Source organism: Hippoglossus hippoglossus, chromosome 2 (genome assembly GCF_009819705.1).
Source record: "Hippoglossus hippoglossus isolate fHipHip1 chromosome 2, fHipHip1.pri, whole genome shotgun sequence".
Taxonomy (NCBI): Eukaryota; Metazoa; Chordata; class Actinopteri; order Pleuronectiformes; family Pleuronectidae; genus Hippoglossus; species Hippoglossus hippoglossus.
In genome coordinates, this window is record NC_047152.1 from 3721281 (window position 1) to 3741221 (window position 19941).

Sequence of the window (19941 nt, forward strand, 5' to 3'; positions counted from 1 at the left end):
TTCTATGATCGGCCGTGTACAGGAGACTGCAACAACACCATTGTCTGATACCCCCTAACAAGGCCTAATGCCACTAGCTCTCTGCAGAAGTTTCTTCATTTACGTACGAAAAGAGATGCGTCCATTTCTAACGATGTAACCGTCACCGACCACATGCATCTTTCACGTTGGCATAGCTGTTGAGCAATACATTCACTAGAGGGGAGCGCACAGTTGAGCTTCTGCCCTTTGGTCATCTCATCTCACTTGAGCTATTGGCTACACTGCCCCCCCACCTGGTTAACCTGTGGCACTGCTTGGTTTCGTCCGTTTCATCCGCATCCCTAAGCTTCCGGAAGACGTGCACAAATATGGATGAAAATTAGCAAATGTTGAGCATAAATGAGCCTTAAAATGTCTCATTGTGCATGCATGGGGTGGTGACAGCTGTGATTGGTTGACTCTTCCACCAGCTACTGAAAAAAGTCGTCAGTGAATGCAACACCAGACCTTTACGAATCATGGAAAAACAATTGGAGACGTAGGTTGGAATCAGACGGCTAAAATCAGACTTTTAATAACGTATAAATACTTTGTGTGTGGTATCCTTTATTACAAGTGTAATCTCTAAAAGTTTACCTTATAATAAATTATGTATTATATACCTAGTAATAACACAATTAAAATACAACATCCTAGTATTTTGATTACTGTCCGTACCTTTAAGGCCTTCCATGTCTTTATTTTATGCTTTTATTTTGTAAGGTGGTTAACTCCTTGCATCACTTTTTTCCCTTTAATCCCATCTGACTTCTCCGGAGCGGAAAATTATCTTCATAGCAACGGGATAATTACAGGAGGTGTTGCTTTACAGGGTTATAAACAGCTTTATTATGCAATTATCGCCTTTTTTTAATTATCTCTGGCAATATTTGCATTATTACATGCAAGCGCTGCCACATCATCGACGCAATTTTATTTAAACTTGAGCACCGCTGAATTTCTCGCCATTGTTTTTACACACCTTGTTTTAAAGAGCGAGAGAAGGAGGGGGGAGAGAAAAAAAGAGGAACATTGAGTGCTGGCAATTTGTCCCATGCTGGTGATGGTGGTTGGCATTGTGAGATGCCAGTTAGTGTTTGGCGCCAACACAGAGAGGGCACGGCGAGTGTTTGTGTGTGTTAGGGAGGTAAGTGGTGTGAGAGGAGGGTGGATGGAATAAAAGCTACGAGGAGGGAAGTGAAGAGGAGGCAGGAGAGGTAAAATAAAAAAAAAAGGGGAGTGATATCAGTGATGGAGGGCTGAGAGAGAACAGAGACGGGATAGAGGAGTGAGAAGGAGGTTAGGGCAGCAAGGGCAGACGGGCCTCGTCCCTGTGCCTTTGTGTGTGTGTGCGTGTGTGAGTGCAAGTCTGTACCTATGTCTTTTTGTGTGTGTGTGTGTGTGTGTGTCTGTCCCTGTGTCTTTGTACTGGCTAATCTAGACGTCAGCAGCTTTTTGAGGCTTTTGTGCTGACAATAATCACACAGCGCTCCTCTTTTCAATTCATCAGCAACAACAACAAGGGATCACATGTCCCCTTTACAGAATCCAGAAAGCGAGAGAGAGGGAGAGAAAGGAGGGAGGGAGGGAGAGTGACGGAGGGAGGGAGGCCACGGACGGAGATAAAGTGGCCATCATGTTGCCTAGTTACTGCCTGGGTTGATGGTGATTTGGTGTGTGTGGGCAGGCGCATGCAAGCGGGTCAACGCCCTCTGCACCTCTGCTGAGTGCAAACACAAAGTACAGTCACACACTCCCAAAAAAAACATCCCCTCCGACTTTTTTTTTTCAAAGAATAATTTATTTCATGTTGCAGTGTGATGGATAAACAATGAGTAAACCACTGGTCAAATCTGTAGCAAGCATTAATCATCATCATCACCATCATCAACATCATCATCATCATCATAATAACATTAATAGGAATAATTATTTCAATTATAAATAATAAAAGTATCAGAGTGACCAGAGTAATTATTACATCTATACAAGCTACAAATATCAGCATTTTGTTGTATGTCATTTTTTTTTCTTTTTCTGCTGTTAAAACCTTTAAACACTTCACACACGACCCGCCTGGCGCAGCTGCCCCTCTTGTTCGCCCAGAGCAGAGAGGAATAGCTGAAATACAAACCACGCTTCCATCCCGCGGTTTGTCGCTTTTGATGACAGTGGGGGGGGGGAGGGGGTTAAAATGTCAGAATGTGGGAAATTCCTGTTTTTATTTGAAACACACCTGATTGTAGCACAGTCGGTCATCAGGGTTTTTTAAAAAGTGTTAAAACCTGTCTATGAAACTTTGTGGAAGAATGCGGTATCGGTCAGGGAAGAAGATCTGGACCAGGGGGATGATCCAGGAATGTTTTCATAATTTTTCCCAGGAGATAATTCATGAATCTTGATTTAAACAATATTTAGAGAGCTGAAATCAATGAGATTGAAATTTGGTGCAACTTGATTGGTTTTAGGGGGACTGTTGGGCCTTGGTGGAGATATGCACTCGACCATATTCTTGTTTATCATGTGATTTGCGCTCTGTGATCTAAGAACCAGTTGAAGCTGGGATGACCGTTGAAATCAATCAATCTGACTGGCATGAATCCACATTTCTTTCAAAATGAAATTAAATAAAGATGTTAAAGATTCTGCGAAACATGAGGTACAAATGAAATAAAATGAAAGGCAAACAATGACACCAAAATTGGTACAGCACCAAACATGGCCTTAGTACCCCATCCTGCATTTATCCATTATCCAACAACAGAAGTTAATCTTATCATTTAGATATTTGTGTCTATGTTGCAATACAGAAATGCCAAAAAAAAACTAAGTAAAGCACCGACGTATATTTTCCCGGCCCTCATCAGGCATTTCCTATTTTCTATGTAGTAAGTGACTAATGAGGGTTAAAAACGAGTGCGTCAATTCACTCGAGTGCTGACAGTGTGTGGGAGCTGAGGTTTGTGTTTCTATATATATATATATATAAAAAAAAAAAGAAGAAGGGTCACTTTTTAATGTCAGTTCTGCAGGTTCAGTTCTGTAGTCATGAATAGAATCAGTTGTGTAAATGCAGAAAATCGAGATGGAGATTAGGAGAATGGGTCGCTCTTTAATCTGGTTTATAAATAATCTCACTATTAACATTACCGTCTCAGATTTTTTGACTTGGTCTTCTAAAATCGTAAAAGAAAAATAGGATTGGTGTTGTATCAGTCATTTAATTCTTATTGAAAATTCTTGCCATTGATGCTCTGGGTACCTGAATGCAACATGAGCCAAAAGGGGCAGCCAGAGGGTGGGGGGGGCAGGGAGAGCCACAGTCAAGACGAACACCCAGGAAGTCTCAGTACAGTAAGAAGAGGAAGAAGTAAAAAGAGGAGGGGAAATTAAGGGAAATAAACAACTAAGTTTGTTTTTTGGGATTTGGAATTGCTACTGTGCTTTCCTCTGTGTGTGTGTATGTGAAAGTGTGTGTGTGTGTGCGTGGGTGCGTGGGTGCGTGTGTGTGTGTGTGTGTGTGTGTGTGTGTGTGTGTGTGTGTGTGTGTGTGTGTGTGTGTGTGTGTGTGTGTCTTTGTAAGTGACTGAGGAGGTGTAAGCTTATACAAAGGAGAAAAAAATACAGAAACATCACTTATTTTTTCCAAAATGTCCATGTAACTTAAAAACATCCACAATAAAAAGATTTTTTTATATATATTATCATCTTCATTTTTAGTTCGCTCCCAATCCCAGGTCTTGGGCTGAAGACTTCCTCTTCATCGGTGAAGCCGGACGAAGAGCGAGCTTGGACGAGGTGGAGGGGATGGGGTTTCAGGCTGGGAGGAGCTGTTCTGTAAGTGCAAGGATATTCAACTCTCACCGTTTTGCTTTTGATTCCTAAAAGTCTCTGCAGGATTTGTTAATCTGAGGATCATCCGACTCACGAGTCTCGGCCCTCTGCGTCGGCGAAGAGGGATTTTTTTCTTTTCTTTATAAAACATCTCGAGGGCGGGGTTTGTCTTTTAAAAGATGGGCTGACCAAAAACAACCACCAGCAAACGTCCCCCCGGAGCCTCCGAGAAGAATAACTTCAAGTCTCTGCATCGTCAAACTCCTTCAAACGTATCTCACCGAAGACCTCAACCCGACCGTGCGCCTCTCGAAACGTGTTCTCACAGTCTTCTCCCGGTCCGCGCAGGTTTGTCTTGCTTGCTGCGTTTCCTCCTCGCGACCTCGTCAGTCGTGGAGGAGTTCTTGTAGACAGTTGGGGGATTTGAAGACGTCCGGGACCTCACCGTCCAGTTTGCAGATCACCTTGTAGATGGCCTTCTTCCAGGAGGGGTCGGCGTCTTTGCCCGCCACAATGGCGTTGAAGAACTCCCGGAGAGTCACCTGAGACACCTCCAGAAATCGCTCGGGGACCTGAGGGTGAAAGAAAAAGGAAATCATTGGTGTGACGTGTTTGTTTTTGATCGAAGAAAAGTTCCTCTACCATTTAAACCATCACCTTCTCCTTTCTGGTCCGTAATGAAAATTTACAATAAAGTATTATAACCCTGAATACTCGGACAGAAAATATTGCAAAGTTTTCTTTTCAGAGCAGAAATCACTAAAAAATGTTAGCAAAGAAATATGAAACAAAAGAGCAAGAAAAGGAGGAAAAGTATTAATTTAATGACGATCTCAATTATCTTTTAAATGAACAAATACTTAAACTTAAAAATTTAAGGTGTATTTTTTTCCTATGAGATTTTTATGTCCAATAAAAATATTCATTTATATATTCAAATATAAAAAAAAGTTTGCTTTTGGAAAAGTAATTGTGTGACTGAACGGGATCACAGATTTGGGTTCAGTGTGTGTGTGTGTTTCAGGTGTGCATGTATTTCTATTCCTGTAGCAAGTTCTTCTTTAGTGGTGAACTTCCTCTAACCGTACTTCCCCTTTCTTAACAGACCCCGTGTATGTGTGTGTGTGTGTGTGTGTGGTCTGTTCACACACAATGACAGATGACACACTCAGTCCTTGACAATGGCAGGTAAACAGTTGTCTGGGATCTTTTACTGTGTGTGTGTGTGCGGGTGTGTGTCTGTGTGTGGGGAGGGCGGAGTCTAAACAGGATTGCAGGGTTCCAATTGTCCTTTACCCGTGCAGGCATAAATATACTGTCATCACAAGGCTGCGTGTGTGTGTGTCTGTGTGTTTTTTTTAATGCTGTGTTTGTGCTCATAGCCGTGTTTGACAGCAAAACACGGACACACACACATTGTTCATTCTTCTTTCTGCCCTTTCTCCCGGGGGCAAGATCATACAAAGACACTAAACAACCTGACGAGGACCCCCACCCACCCCTCTTTTTACTTCTTTGTCGCTGTCTCTTCATGCAGATACACAAACACACACACACACATGAGGCAGACTCCTCCAGATGAGTACATGCTCCCGAAACACCCCAACAAACTAACACTCGCACGTAGAGGACAGCATAGTGCTGTCTGGGTGTAACCCCGTCACGCGTGGCAGGACGCGCCAAGGTTAGCCGCCACCAGAACGGATGAATCACCCTCCACACACACACACACACACACTCGTAGTCAAACACACACACTCCCACCCTAAATGTTTCCCCGGACTCTCGTATACTCCGTCTCCCCTCACCTACCGTCTCTCTCTCATTTTAGCTGGCCCCTTGAGACCACAGTTATTTCAATGAGGCCCTCTGTCACTGTCTTTGGTATAGACACTACTGTGCAGACACACACACACGTTCACAAATCCAAGTTTAACCTTTCCAGGTGAGAACTTGTTGTGTTCATGCCAACAGGGTAGACTCCTCACTCTTTGTACTTTGTCACAACTTCAGTCTTTGTATTGGATCATCTGAACCGTTTTATTTGGAGGTGAAACCAAATAGGAAGTTGCGATGATACCTCACTGCTCAGGATGTGTGTGTGTGTGTCTGCACATTTACAACTAGTCATGAATCAAAGTTAAAGCTGGAAGTCACCCGTAAACACTTTCATTATCATTTTGACTCTTTCATTTCCTCCTTTCGACTGACCTGGCAGTTTAAAACCATTCAAATCATATTTAGTTTCTGTCTTGTTCTCACTTAATGAACACAGTTATATCATTAGGGACATGAATGAGATCTACAACTCCGAAAATAGGAGCACGTCTGCGCCGCTTATGCAGTTTTGAAAGGGCTAAAAGTGTTTGTTTTACGTCTGCAAGAAAATAAAAGGAAGCCCCAAAGTCAAGCTGCTGTTTTTTAATAGCTGCTGTGAAAGTGTCCACTGGGAAAAATAAAAGTTGAAACCCGAGCTTGATCTTGAAGATGAATGTGCCTTTGAGGCGTCCTCTCCCTCTTGGATTACATCACCCCCCCCCCCCCCCCCCCCCCAATCTCTTAGTTGTTCAAATTTGCTCTCATCTTTAAAAAAAACTAACAGATCCACAGTTTAATGTCATCCCAGGACAATTTTTCTTAAGTATTTCAAGATATTAGATCGTTTAGCTTCTGTTTTTTTCACATTCAAGGTTCTAGCTGTAAAAATCGAAGTGCTGTCTTTTCATTTGTCCATTGTTCGTGATTGATATCTCAAATTGCAACGTGACCTTGACCTAGAAAGGTCCTGGCCTTTTACAGGTCAAGGTCTAGGGAGGTCTTTGTGTTGCAGTGCTGCGTCCGCCTTGTTCCGCACGTTGACTGGCGTTTTTTTTTTTTTTATGTTTCAGGACGGCGAGAGGACTCAAAGTGCTGAAACAAGACGACGGCGGCGGGGAGGGGGGAAAAGGAGACTGCTGATTCACAGAGAGAGGTAGGGAAACACGAGCAGAAAGGATGAAATGATGCCGAGAGGATATTGTGTGTCCGGTTTGGGTATCAGCTCGACTGGACAACACACGCACACACTCGCACACACAGGAAGACACACACTTGGGTCCAGATGCCCAGATTTGTCTGGCTGTCGTAAATCAGTCCAATAAAGAGATCTAAATTAGGCCATCATCAATACAGATGGGCCTGTTTCCCCTGTGTGTGTGTGTGTGTGTGTGTGTGTGTGCGTACGATTTACTCCTGGCTTGGATCTTGATATGATGTCTAGTTGCTAGGAGAGAGGGAGCGAGTGAGGAATGGGGGAAAGTGGGAAAGAGAAAGAAAGATAAAGAGGAAGAAAGACACTTGGTTCCCAGTAAACAGAATTCGCATGGTTGCTCTGGTTTGGTGGGTAAATATTGGATGAAGGGAGGCTCAATTACTCTCTTCAGACACACACACACACACACACACACTCAAGCAGACACACATACACACGCAGAAGGACAAGAGCCTTTAAATCTCTAAATTGCTGCCCAACAAAGACGCCCACTGGGACAGCCTCCCCCTTTTTTCCTTATCTCCTTCCTCTCTCTCTCACTCGTCTTCCTCCTCCTCCTCCTCCTCCTCCTCCTTGTTGGCTCCCCTGCCCCTCATCTCCTCTTGGAAATTTATTCTTTATCTCATGACAGAGGTCACTTAACCATTTATCTGTCATCACACCTTTAAACCGGTGGTATATTTTGAGACGTTTGAAGTGAGCAGTGTTGACGGAAAACAGCCGCTGCCTTCAAGACGAGTCACCTGCATGAGGGCTACTTTAACCGTTTACTGCTCGTCCTCAGTCATTTTCCACTGCTGCGCACGTTACTGACATTTGCATTTTCCTGTTTATCTGTTTTTTCTTTTGGCTTCGTCTGTATCTCTGGCTGCATTTAAATGACCTTTTTTAAATGTTTTATTGTGGGTGTACGGTTACAGTCAATTTTAGCCGTTTCAGAAACTTTGTATTTTCAACTTTCCAGACGAAAAAAAAAAATCAACCTGGACGAATATACTCCTGCAACAACAACAGTAGATGCTTGTTTGCAATGTACACAGGAAAAATAACATTGTTAGCGTGAGCAGTAAAAACACAAACAAGCGTCCACCTGCAGAAACTCAAACCTGAAGTGCAGCAATAAGCACTAAGTAACGGTGACGTCTATTTTGCTAATTTAGTCGTTTTCTTTCTTTTTTTATTTTTGTACAGTGTTGCAGGCCAAGAGCACAAAAGGGCTTGTAAAAAAATATTTTTAGAATTAAGTAGGCTACTTCTTTATGGATACACTTGTCCCATTTTAACACGTGAAAACAATACAGTTTCGCGTCATGCTAATCATAGCTGCTAACAAGATATTATTGCGTCTCTGTGTGTTGCTATTCTTTTTGCACAGTTGCGACTGTCGGCCATTGAGCTTTGGGGCTTTTTGAGAGTGAAGCGTATTTCTGAAAGACTTTTGATTTATTTTTGATTAACTTTGTGTTGGACTGGTGGTTGGATTCAAAGATATCTCCAAGGAATCAATGAAAATTGTTGTATTGAAAGATTATTTGTTCCATCATTGAATAAAATTATGAATTTAGGTTTAATAACTTAGTAAATGACTGACTAACACTGAAGCTGTTTTCTCACCTGTCTTCTCACTATTTCTCTTTTTCTTTCCACTTCCCCTTTTCCTTCTCCACACTCAAACCCTTTTCTTAACTTCTATCAATCTATCCATCCGCTCCAGCTCTCATCAGCTGATCGCCCTCTTCTCCTCTTTCTCAGTCTCTCAGAATTCATGCTGTTTGTCTACACGGTGTCACCATGAGACCGATGCAGACGTCTGCTCTGGCTGCGTGTTTGCATGACCTCAGCTGACTCGGCTCTCTCGCTCCTTTACCTTTCCATCCTCACTCGCTGCCATGCGCAAGAGAAAAACACACACACACACACCCACTGGGTTCTTAAGAAACGACTGCACAAACACCATATGCTTGATTCTCAAGGTGTACAAACAGAAATAAACTGTGTTTTTCCTTTTGTTCTCTACCTCAGTGTCTTTCTAATCCCTCGACACGAGAGACAATGACACTATTAACTTGTGTGTGTGTGCGCATGTGCACATCCGATTGGCCAATTATTGAGTGTTTCTTCATGTTTATTTGCGATATAATAATATAATAAGATGTTGCTCCTTATAATAACCCCCCCCCCCCCCCCCCCCCCCCCCCCCCCCCCCCCCACACACACACGCACGCACACATACCCTCCATTTTGTTGCCAATCATTCTCTCCGTGGCCTTGAGGTACACATTACTGTTGGTCAGTGGAGTATTTTTTTCGACCACTAACACAATACTGGAGCTCTCTCATCTGCTGCTCCTTCTGTGAACTGAGCAATGGTGTGTGTGTGTGTGTGTGTGTGTGTGTGTGTGTGTGTGTCTACATGTGTGTGTGTGTGTGTGTGTCTACATGTGTGTGTGTGTGTGTGAGACTGAGTGGATGTATCATGTTTGTGCCAACACACGAGCATCTGCTTCCTTTTTCCTCCTCTTCTCGCTCACTCTCTCTCACTTTTTCCCGCTATCAGGCCTGGCTTTAGTCACATACACCCTGGCAGGAAAATACACACACACACACACACACACACACACACACACACACACACACACACACACACACACACACACACTGTGGAGTGCCCTTTCACTCATCCTCTTCCCTGTGTTTTCCTTTCATCGCGTCTCCTTCAGAAAATAGAAATAATGAAACTTCACACGAATTAGATAATTTGTATTTGTAATTTCTGTATCTCAAATATAGATGGAACTGTGGCCTTAACATGTAAAGTAAGATAAATAAATTGCATGGTGGTAGTGTATGTATCAGAAAAGATTCCATTGTGAAAGAGAGCTTTCACAATGGAAAGAAACATTAAGAAATGTAGGGAAATACTTGTGGTTTATAGCGATAGAAGTGCTTCATAAGACACATGATATTAGTTTTCACCTGTCTGTATCTCTCTATCCTTTTTCTCCCAATTTTGATCTCCATCTATCTGAGGAGAGGAGACTGATCATGCTTTCGCTTTCCTTGCAACATCTAACTTCAGGAACACAGACGAATTCATCAGAAGGACGCTGTGTAATTTCAAAGCATTTTGGTTTTAACCTCGAAGACGTTTTTTACCAGCAAAAGTCTGGTTTAACTTTTTTGGCGGACGACCCTGCATTTGTTTTGTAAGAGGCCCCCCCCACTGTATCGACAGAGGCTCCATTGAAATGAAAGAGCAGGGCTTCTTTTATCCAAGGGTTTGAATAAGTCTGTCTGGGTGACGTGGACGTGGCCTTTTATAGATTTTATTTATTGGAGTTTAGATGAATACAATTCTTGTGTCGTCGTCCAGAGTCTTGAAAGATTAAAACGCAAATAGCCTTCGAGATTATTGCCTGGAACATTCCCTCAGGGGCTTAAGGAGACACTTGGACTTGTCTCAGTCAGTCTAAAAACAGCTCCTGTTGTTGGGTTTGATCCCTTCTTCAAGGTTCCTTGACCAGCTGTTTATTTAAGGAAGATGAGGCAATGCTCCGTTTTAATTTATGTCTGTTCTCTTCCCCTATGTTCCCTCACGCAGCGTACACGCATAAATAGCACAGCCAGCAACCTGCGGCTAAGGTGCTCTCTGACACAGTCACCTATATTTGCACCGCGCACTGAGCGGAGCAGAAAATGGAAAGCGCTGCAAAGACCACACTTGCACGGACATAAAGTTTTAAAAAATCTGTGTGAAGTTGAAGGTATAAGTGGAGACTGGAGGTTCCTCCAGGACATCAGCAATATGTTTCCTTTCTCTGCTGCTCTTCTGTCAATCAGCCACTGATCTCACTGTCACCAGGACAATGGCACTAAAGTTTCTCTTTGTTCACACTGCATGTGACTGAGAGGAAGGGTCTGCGTCCTGAGATTGTGTGTGTGTGTGTCTGCTCTCTCTATCTCCACGAGTGTGTGTATCTTGGTTTTGTGTACAACTGCTGCGTGTGTCTTCGTATCTCTGCATGCTGCCACTTTGTGTGTGTCCATTCATACACGTGCTGTTCTTCCTAGGATCGGTGTGTGTGTGTGTGTGTGTGTGTGTGTGTGTGTGTGTGTGTGTGTGTGTGTGTGTGTGTGTGTGTGTGTGTGTGTGTGTGTGTGTGTGTGTGTGTCATCCATAGAGGACAATAGCCTGGGTCATCTGACTGAGAGGCTGCAGACCACTAGTATCACATGACAGAGGCTGAAGGCCACGTCTTTGTTACCAGGCCTATTGTTGAAGCTAAGGAGACAGCTGGGGCAGGGGAAGGGAATCACTGCATGCACAACACACACACACACACACATACAGGAAGACCATACACAGGGACACGCGCGCACATATACACCCTACGCCCCCTCGTGACTCCAATCAGGCTCAGTGACAAAGATGATTCCTTCTTCTCAACTGGTATACCACACACACACACACACACACACACACACACACACACACACTGCGGACAGCTATAATTATAGTGACAGAAACTGGCAGGTGGCATTATCTGTACCATACCACTTTCTGTCTACTTGCAGCAGAGACAAAGAGACAGTGAAGAAGACTTGGTCACTCGTACTCAGTGACATTGAGTGACAACAGTATTTTTGCAACGTAACAAGGACGCTGCTATATTTATAGATTATATGTGCATTTTTACCGAGAGTCTCTACTTCTAAGGTTAGAGGGACAGATGGACATCTGTCAAATATTGAAAACGATAGAGATAAAGCACCAAATGTCGCTGGAGAGGGTAGTAACAGAGGAGCTATGCAGCGAGGTGGGGTCTTCCTTATAGCAACAACAATTTCCCTGTACCAGAAATCCCAGCGCAAATGACAGCTCCCCCTCCGCAACAATGCATCTCGTCTCGAAATAAATAGAAAAGTCCGGTTGCCAAACCATTGTCCGGCTAAAGGCGGATTGCTTTTTGATGATGTGCTTTTATTCTTTTGTATTTAACAGTCCACAACAAGCCGTAAGCAGCACTGAGTATATTTCAAGGATGTCAGTTGTGTCACTTACGGAGCACATCAAATTGTACTGAAGTGTAGTGCAGGTCTGTGGACTTTTGTGCGACAAGCATCACTTTACACATTAATGTATGTGAAACTGAAGATGTTGCACTGGATCCGAGATCAATTGAGGACTAGTTCCCTGTTACCGTGCATGGCCATGACACTTTTTTTTTTTATTGCAATCTTTGTCTATTTGACGCTGTAGTCCTCCTTCATCAGAGACAATTAAATGTAACCTTCATCTTGTTCTTTAAAAGCGACATCACATGAGTCCCAGGGTGTAAGATGTCATGCGAGAGAGGGAGAGAAAGAGGGAGGAGAGGAAAAGAAAGCAGGACAGGTGTAGTGTTTGAAATTCTCTGCGTCTCTAAAGGCTGGTCTGCTACTTGAGGTGTGTGTGTGTGCGCACGTGCCCTCTGGGTAGGTTACATATAGAAGACGAGAGGTTAGGACGTCAGAAAGCAGGAGAAGATGTTCGGAAGAATAATGATAGATTCAAGGCCGCGGGATGGAAACAAACTTTAATATGCCAGTGTGCGCTGATTCATTGGAACATCGCTGGCCACCATACAAAAAGAAAACAATAAACCCAAACTTCAGCACCAAGGCATTTAGGCGACAGAGAGTTTTCTATGAGAAGAGGGAACAGATAGAAAGCCCACTCGGAGAATCGATTCCTGAGAGTCGAGCGCGGCCCCCGCGTTCAGCGGTCTCGTATGAAGAGGAAGTGGAAAAGATGAGTGAATAGATGAATAAGGAGAGCGAAAGGACGACAAAGAATCGCAAACGGCAGAGAAAGACATGAGAACTTTAGCCTTTCATGAAGTGCAGAGCTTATGAAACCAGATAGCCCTGAAATGTGAGTGTGTGACCACTCTGTGGCCTCCAGGTGTGTGTGTGTCGTTCAAAGTCAAAGGGCAGATTTTGGTCGCAACCACACCCACCCTTCAAGAGAGGATATCTCTGCTCTTTGAGATGAACACAAATGAGTATCTGTGTGTGTGTGTGTGTGTGTGTGTGTGTGTGTGTGTGTGTGTGTGTGTGTGTGTGTGTGTGTGTGTGTGTGTGTGTGTGTGTGTGTGTGTGTGTGGGGCGCAGCTGTGCCATCGTTTGGTGCTGACAGAGCCAGTGAGGATCCTTGAACTGGAAAGATGAGAACGTCCCTTAGATGGCTTCATAAAAATGTCTCATTGTCCGCCCTCACCCAACACACACACACACACACACACACACCTAAATATGACAGCTTCAACCCTTTCACCACTCTGCAGGCCTCTATTCTTCTTTTCGCGTTTAGATAGTGTGTGTGTGTTTGGTGGACAGTATAAGTGTGTGTGTACACCAAAGTGTACAGTTGTACTTATAGTTGTACAAATATTTCACGTATTGCAAAACATTAACATGCACACAGTCGCTGGAGTTGAGTGGCATCGCCCAGGGCGGCTGGCAAACTTAACCAACGACTCGTCAATCTGTTTTCAATAGAAAAGAATAAAAAAGAGGAAATGTTTCTCTTCCTCTTGGCAGAAGGTAGAAGCTGACACCTTTCCCTCAGTGTCCTGGCAAAGAAAATCTGTCTTTTTTTCTATTTTCTCTTTTCTTTTTTTGAAGATGAGACTATTCCCTGTCTCCTGTCCCCTTTCCGAGCCTCCTTCCTTTCTTTGCCTTCCTCATTAGTCAGTGGGCAGAGCTGCAATTAGGGCAAAATTGTTTCAGGGAGGAGGGGAGGGGAGGGGAAGGAGGAAATGGGAGACAGTAAGGATGGAGTGAGCAAGTGAGAGGGAGACAGAGGTAAACAAGAAAGAAGAGTTGAAAGAATGTGGCTGAAGAGGAGGGGAGGAGGAGGAGGAGGTAATTAATGAAGCTGCTATAATTACTGAGGCCTGTTTATGCCAACTTAGGAAGACAGCACACACACACACACACGCATGCACACGCACACACACAAACTCAACAAATTACACTCACCTTTCCGCTGCAATAATCTACAATTACTATTTAAAATGCTGGACATGTGCGTTAACTAATGATACAAGCTTTTAATAACCCATCAAAACTAAGAACACTTTCTTATTTCTAAGATTGACTGCAGGAAAACATACAAAAATGCAAATTATTTAACCTTCAAGGCCAACTTTGAGCACATAATTAGACAAGGAGCAGGTTTGAATTGTAGAAGCTAAGGTGGGTGATGGGACAATAGTGCAGAAAAGGGGGAGAGGAAATCTTGGATAAGATGTGGATATGAAGGGAGCCTGGGAAAGAACGAGACAAAGGTTGGAGAGCAGAGGAAAAGTGGGTGAGACGGTGGGAAAAGAGGGGAAGGACTGGGAGAGAAATTGGACGATAGTGGAGGAGGCGCGAGGACAAAAGGCGCACGGAGGAGGGACACAAAAAGGAGAGGGTAAGGAAAGGAGGTGACGGAGAGAACATATCGACAGAGGACAGATTCAGGAGGAAGGGGGTAGGAAGGAGAGGGAGCAAGGAAAGGGAGGCAAAAGAGGAGGAGGAAGGAAGGGAGGGGAGGGGTGAGTGTGATGGGGGACAAACCAAGGTGGAACTCTGATGATGCTAAATTTGGCAAAAGGAGAAGGTGTGTGTGTGTGTGTGTGTGTGTGTGTGTGTGTGTGTGTGTGTGTGTGTGTGTGTGTGTGTGTGTGTGTGTGTGTGTGTGTGTGTGTGTGTGTGTGTGTGTGTGTGTCGGGAGACTTGCTGAATCGGCCCTGGTTCCAGTTTCACGCCTCGGAGTTTGACAGAGGGAGAGAGAGAGAGCGATAGAGTGAGAGAAAGGGTCCCTAGCCAGTAATGTTCCCTCAGGGCGGACGGACGGACGCGAGGTTGAAGGGAGGGAAGGGGGAGGTGAAGAGAGAGACGGAGGGACGAAAGGGGACAAAGTAACTCCTACCTCTTCAAACACGTTACTGCACAGAGGACCCACATGTTCTTTACTTACATCAGCATCTTCTACCGATAACGATAAGACAAATCTTGAAGTTCAACGACTAACGACAGAAGACGTGATATTGATCCTCTTTCTTTCCTTCAGGGTATATAACGCCCTCTCAACGCTAATGCAGATTTTTTTGCAAAATCAGTTTGTAGAAGTAAAACGGAGAATTTGGGAAGCGATGACATCACAGCTTGCTTCCCACATGCCCTCTGTTACTTTGCGTGATTAACATGGGCCAGAAACGACAACAACAATGGCGGCTATATACCAATTTCTCTGCATTATACAAGTTTAGCATTAGTGCATCACATTACCGACATTTAAAGGCATCTGCCTCGCCCGATATTGGATTAAAGCGTTCTTCTCTGGTAACGAATTGTTGATGTAGACTTTATCGCCACCTACTGGCCTGGCAATCTTTGTTTAAGCGTTTCTAGTCATTTTAGCATTTTGCCTGGACAGAGATATTTTGTAAAACGAAGGTCGTGTGGACGGATTCTTTTTTAATGGAGGGGAAAAAATTTGCTCACAAAAAAGTCTGTGTCCTCAAAGTATCGACTCGGATTGATTGTCTTCCCGGGTTTGTATCCCAAAAGATCCGATTGAATATCGCTATCGGCTCCAATAATGTGTCCGTCTGACTTCTTCAAAACAAACACTCTTTTTGTGCAAAATGCCAGATCCATAATACAATTCTTACTGTTCTGAACCATTTTAGAAACCAGGAAATGTTCCAGTGAGTGTACTGCCACTGAAACCAATTTTATTTTGAGGCACAAGTAGGAAAAAGCCCCTGTATGCTTTATTCTCCTGTTACAAAAGGCTCAAATAAATATGCAAAGCCAACGTTATCATTGCTATGACACTGGAATCTGGAAATTGTTCAGATCATTTGAATCACGAGGCTTGGTGCTGCTGTGTTCAGAGGTTAATCTGTGGTGGACCTGGTGCTGCTGGTGTTGGTATTCTCTCCGTGTTTGGGTCACTTCAGGTCTGACATTGACACGACGATAATAAGACCTTTTTTTGGACTGAGTAAAATGTTATTTTTGAACATTTGAGTTGTGTCACAAGTCTGATTTGACATTTTGTACCCTTACTTTGGGCTATCTGACTGTTTTGATAATAATTTAAGTCATTTTCGAATCATACCAAACATTTTCTCAGTTGTGCTGCTTTTCTTATGAAATAGAAAGTACTTGGGTTCGGACTCTTTTAATTTATTATTTAGGTCTATTCAAAAAGTAAAAGGCTGATTATTAAATATCGAAAAAATAATTATTAGTTGCCGTCCTTCAAAGTTTTCGATTACCCGTGAATTGACTGCTTGATGTTGCACATGTTCAAAGAAAGACTATGAGCCCGCATCATTCTCACGTTCTTTTTGATAAAGATAATTGTGACGGTATAATTATCGCAAATGTATTTTCTGAAATAAACAATGAAAAATGGTCATTTCTTCACCTCCGTGGAAGCAAATGCACTAACAATAGTATAAAACTTGTGTGTTCAAGCGTCATGAAGTTGAATTTTATCTTGAAATTAATCTGAAAAATTGTTGGCACTCATTTAAAGTTTTATTGATCTGTCTTTGAAAGACTGAAATATGCAAAGCCACAATTGTGGTTCTAAAATTCCTGACCCCGACATGAACCCTAACCTACCATTCCTAAAAATAAGACCACCCAAAATAAACACACACACTCATAAATTATTTGCATGTGTGTGTCTGTTTCCTGCACAGCTTCTTTACATACACACCTGTGAAAAGCTACCTGACCCTTGATATGCAAAGCATGCAAAGTACGTGCTGTTCATTCTTCCAAAGACCGACACTGTGCATGTGTGTCGTGTCTGCAAATCTTTAAACATTTAAGCTTCAGCATTTGTCTCCCTAAGCCAAAAGTGTGTGTGTGTGTGTGTGTGTGTGTGTGTGTGTGTGTGTGTGTGTGTGTGTGTGTGTGTGTGTGTGTGTGTGTGTGTGTGTGTGTGTGTGTGTGTGTGTGTGTGCTAATGGACATCTAAATGCTGCTGATGTTACGTCGGATGGTTTAAGGGCCCTCAGGTCCCCTTAGACCAATATTGGGAGGGAAAAAGTGAGGGAGGGGATGTGACTTCTGCAAATCGCTCTGACAAGGACACCCATGCCTCGAGCGGCGTCCTCTTTCGCCTCATCGAACACACACACACACACACACGCACATTCGGCGACTTCCACACCTCAGCACAATCGTGAGGTGACTGTTGCGCTCCGAACAGCTGACTTAGTAGAGGACGTTCGTGCGACTGTGCGTCAGCTAAGTTGAATCCCGTTCTAATTCAGGTTTTTTAAAGAAACATGTTTCCTTGAATGATTTCAGGAAAATATAGAGAAAACTGATCATCTTTACGCACTCGGCTCCGGCTTACCTCAAAGTCATTGGCCTTGTTGTAGTGCATGTTGAGTGCCCGGAACAGCTCGGCGTCGCGGCCCACCGTCATGTCCTCCGCGGCGGTCACGCCCTCGTTGATGGCCTGCCGGGCGAACTTCTCCATCTGGATGTAGTAGAACTCCCGGAAGTTGCTGAACCACTTGATCAGCTGGGAGGTGATGCAGCGGTTGAACTGGAACAGCACACACAGATATAACAACATTTTAATATGCAGTATACATTTTTATTTTAATTCATTGTTATTTTCCCAGCATGCCAATCAACAGCCCAAACAGATGGAGCAGGAAATGGTGTTCTTGAGCTTTTTTCCTGACACCAAATCCTGATGTTTAGCATTTAGTTATTTTCTGTGAAACCATATACAATTTAAAGCGTGGTTACAGATTGTCGTAATTTAGAAGCTTTATAAAAGATTTTAAACGTATCATAACAAGTTTTATTTTCATTTTGTGATGGAGTAGTACTGCTTGGGTACTTGTTAACATGCTGGTATGTGATAAAAATGTACCTTGGCCTCTGAGGGCATTTTAAATGCAGTTATAACTCTCTAGGTCAGTACTTGAATGTTTTTCGAATCTTTAACACTGAGCTGCGGTCTCATCCACATATACTGCTGAAAGGAAGTTCACAGTCACACAAGGATCTTCTGCTTATTTACTATTTCTCTTTTTGAGGCAGCGTGGTCAATGTTAAAATTTGTCAATTTGAAATCGAGCAATTCAAGCTTTCGAAAGCAATGTGGTTTAATAAGTAAAAGTTAAACTTTCTGATACAATTCCATTCCTGCACCTCATTAGTCACTAAAGCACCTTGGGGGTCTTAGTTGGAAAAGAGCACGGCCCCTAGAGAGCATCCTAATCAAACAGGAGTGACCCGCACAAAACATATATTTTGTTATTGTGGCATCGTGGGCTTTTCAGACTGAGCTGAGCTGACATTAAACAAACATCATCAAACACAGTTTCTACCCTGCAGGTCTTCACCAAACATGCCTGACAAAATAGGACCATTACTTTTGTTGTCATGCAAGTAAAGTTTTAAAGTTTTCAATAATAGAATATTTGAGCTCAACTGTTTAAATATAAGTGACGTGAAACATGTTATAGTCAAAACAAGTGTCAAGTTACAACTAGATGAATGAAAGTAAAAATAAATTCATTAATATATACCTAGAAAATTTCAATATATTTAAATAAACCTTTTAAAGGGTTTCATAATAGTTTTGTGTGTGTGTGTGTCTCTTTCACCCTCTTCCTCATAAGAAACAAAACATGGAGAGAAAAAAATGTACAGCGACGGCCCAGTGAAAGTGTGTCTGTGTGTGTGTATGTGTGTGTTCAGTGAAGGGGAAAAACGGCTTTGACACGGAGATTAAGCTCGGTATTGTTACAAGACATTGTCTCACAGGAACAAGGGATGAGCGAGAGAGATGGGGAGAAAGAAAGGGGGAGACAGGGAGAGATAGAGATGAATGGAGCGAGGCAGCATGGAAAAAGGAATGCAGAGAGAGAGAGAGAGAGAGAGAGAGAGAGAGAGAGAGAGAGAGAGAGAGAGAGAGAGAGAGAGAGACGAGCAGAGGATGACGGAGAGGGAAAGAGATATTTTGTCAGGAGCGGTCAGAGGGGTGACATAATGGAGCATAATTTGGGGTGGGTGTGTGTGTGCAGCAGAGGGAAAGAGTTGGTTTTTACAAAGCTCGGGGTGAAGAGGGGAAAGTGTGTTTGTGTGTGTGTTTGTGTGGTGGGGGGTGGGGGGTGGGGGGGTGCTTTGACCCACAAAAAGAGTTGCACGAAAGGAACGTGATAACTCAGCAATTAAAACACAAACACACACAGTTACACGCACGCATAAGACGATGTCATCTGTCGATTTGCAAGCGGCCACCCGACATGCAAACAACATACGTACACAAAGTAACGAAAAACTTGGGAGTAAAACTGCAATATACTGCAACGGCCCCATGTACATCCAATAAATAATATATACACTAATAAAATTCAGAAAAGGGGAAAGCGTGAGATAAGGCAGGAGCATTGTTTTTTTTAATTTTATTTTTATTTCTATCTGCATGAATCTAGTTCACGGATGAATTCTCAGAAGCGTCGCCGGCCATGCCGCTACCTAGTTTGAATTTGCATAGTGTGGCCCATGACACCATTAGTGACCCTGACCTGTTTTCCTCGCCCCTTAACGCTGAGATTAGAGCTGATACTATGAGCTAATTAGTCAGTTATTTAAGTGACGGACAAATAATCATTACATAGCATAAAGACACATTTCATCACTGGACACTTTTATAGAATTTTAGTCGTTTAAAACTGTCTTTTCTGCCAACACTTATATATACCATGGGCTCTATGTCAATGATCTGAGCATGTGGTCTAAAGATCATGGGTCAAGTGCAACTAGAGCGTGTTCAAATCCACTTTTACTTGTTTTAGTTGCAGGAGAAAAGGTCGCTGCACCAGGCGCACGGTTCACAAGGGTTGTACTTAGTCATCTCGGCTTTCTCTGGGGCGGATTGCTATTGTGATGGTGAATTTGCCAGGGAGTAATATGGAGAGGAAACAAATCTATGAGCAGATCATCCTCGTTTTGAGACAAACACACCCTTGGGC

General features: G+C 43.2%; 1 protein-coding gene and 1 long non-coding RNA gene across 3 annotated transcripts in view; one reads left to right on the forward strand and one right to left on the reverse strand.

The window, feature by feature from the left end:
• Positions 1-7950, forward strand: part of LOC117776512 — a 45470-nt gene extending 37520 nt beyond the window's left edge. For both annotated transcript variants that reach the window (XR_004616452.1, XR_004616451.1), the window contains exon 3: positions 6744-7950. This is a non-coding gene — a long non-coding RNA (uncharacterized LOC117776512). The remainder of the gene's footprint in view (positions 1-6743) is intronic.
• The window catches only part of LOC117776492 (prospero homeobox protein 1-like), a 33111-nt gene continuing 16743 nt past the window's right edge, over positions 3574-19941 (reverse strand). Inside the window, exons 6-7 of the mRNA XM_034610457.1 lie at positions 17301-17495; positions 3574-4427 (exon numbers count right to left, since the gene is read on the reverse strand). Coding sequence (XP_034466348.1) covers positions 4242-4427; positions 17301-17495 — 381 coding nt within the window. The 3' untranslated portion in view covers positions 3574-4241. The remainder of the gene's footprint in view (positions 4428-17300; positions 17496-19941) is intronic.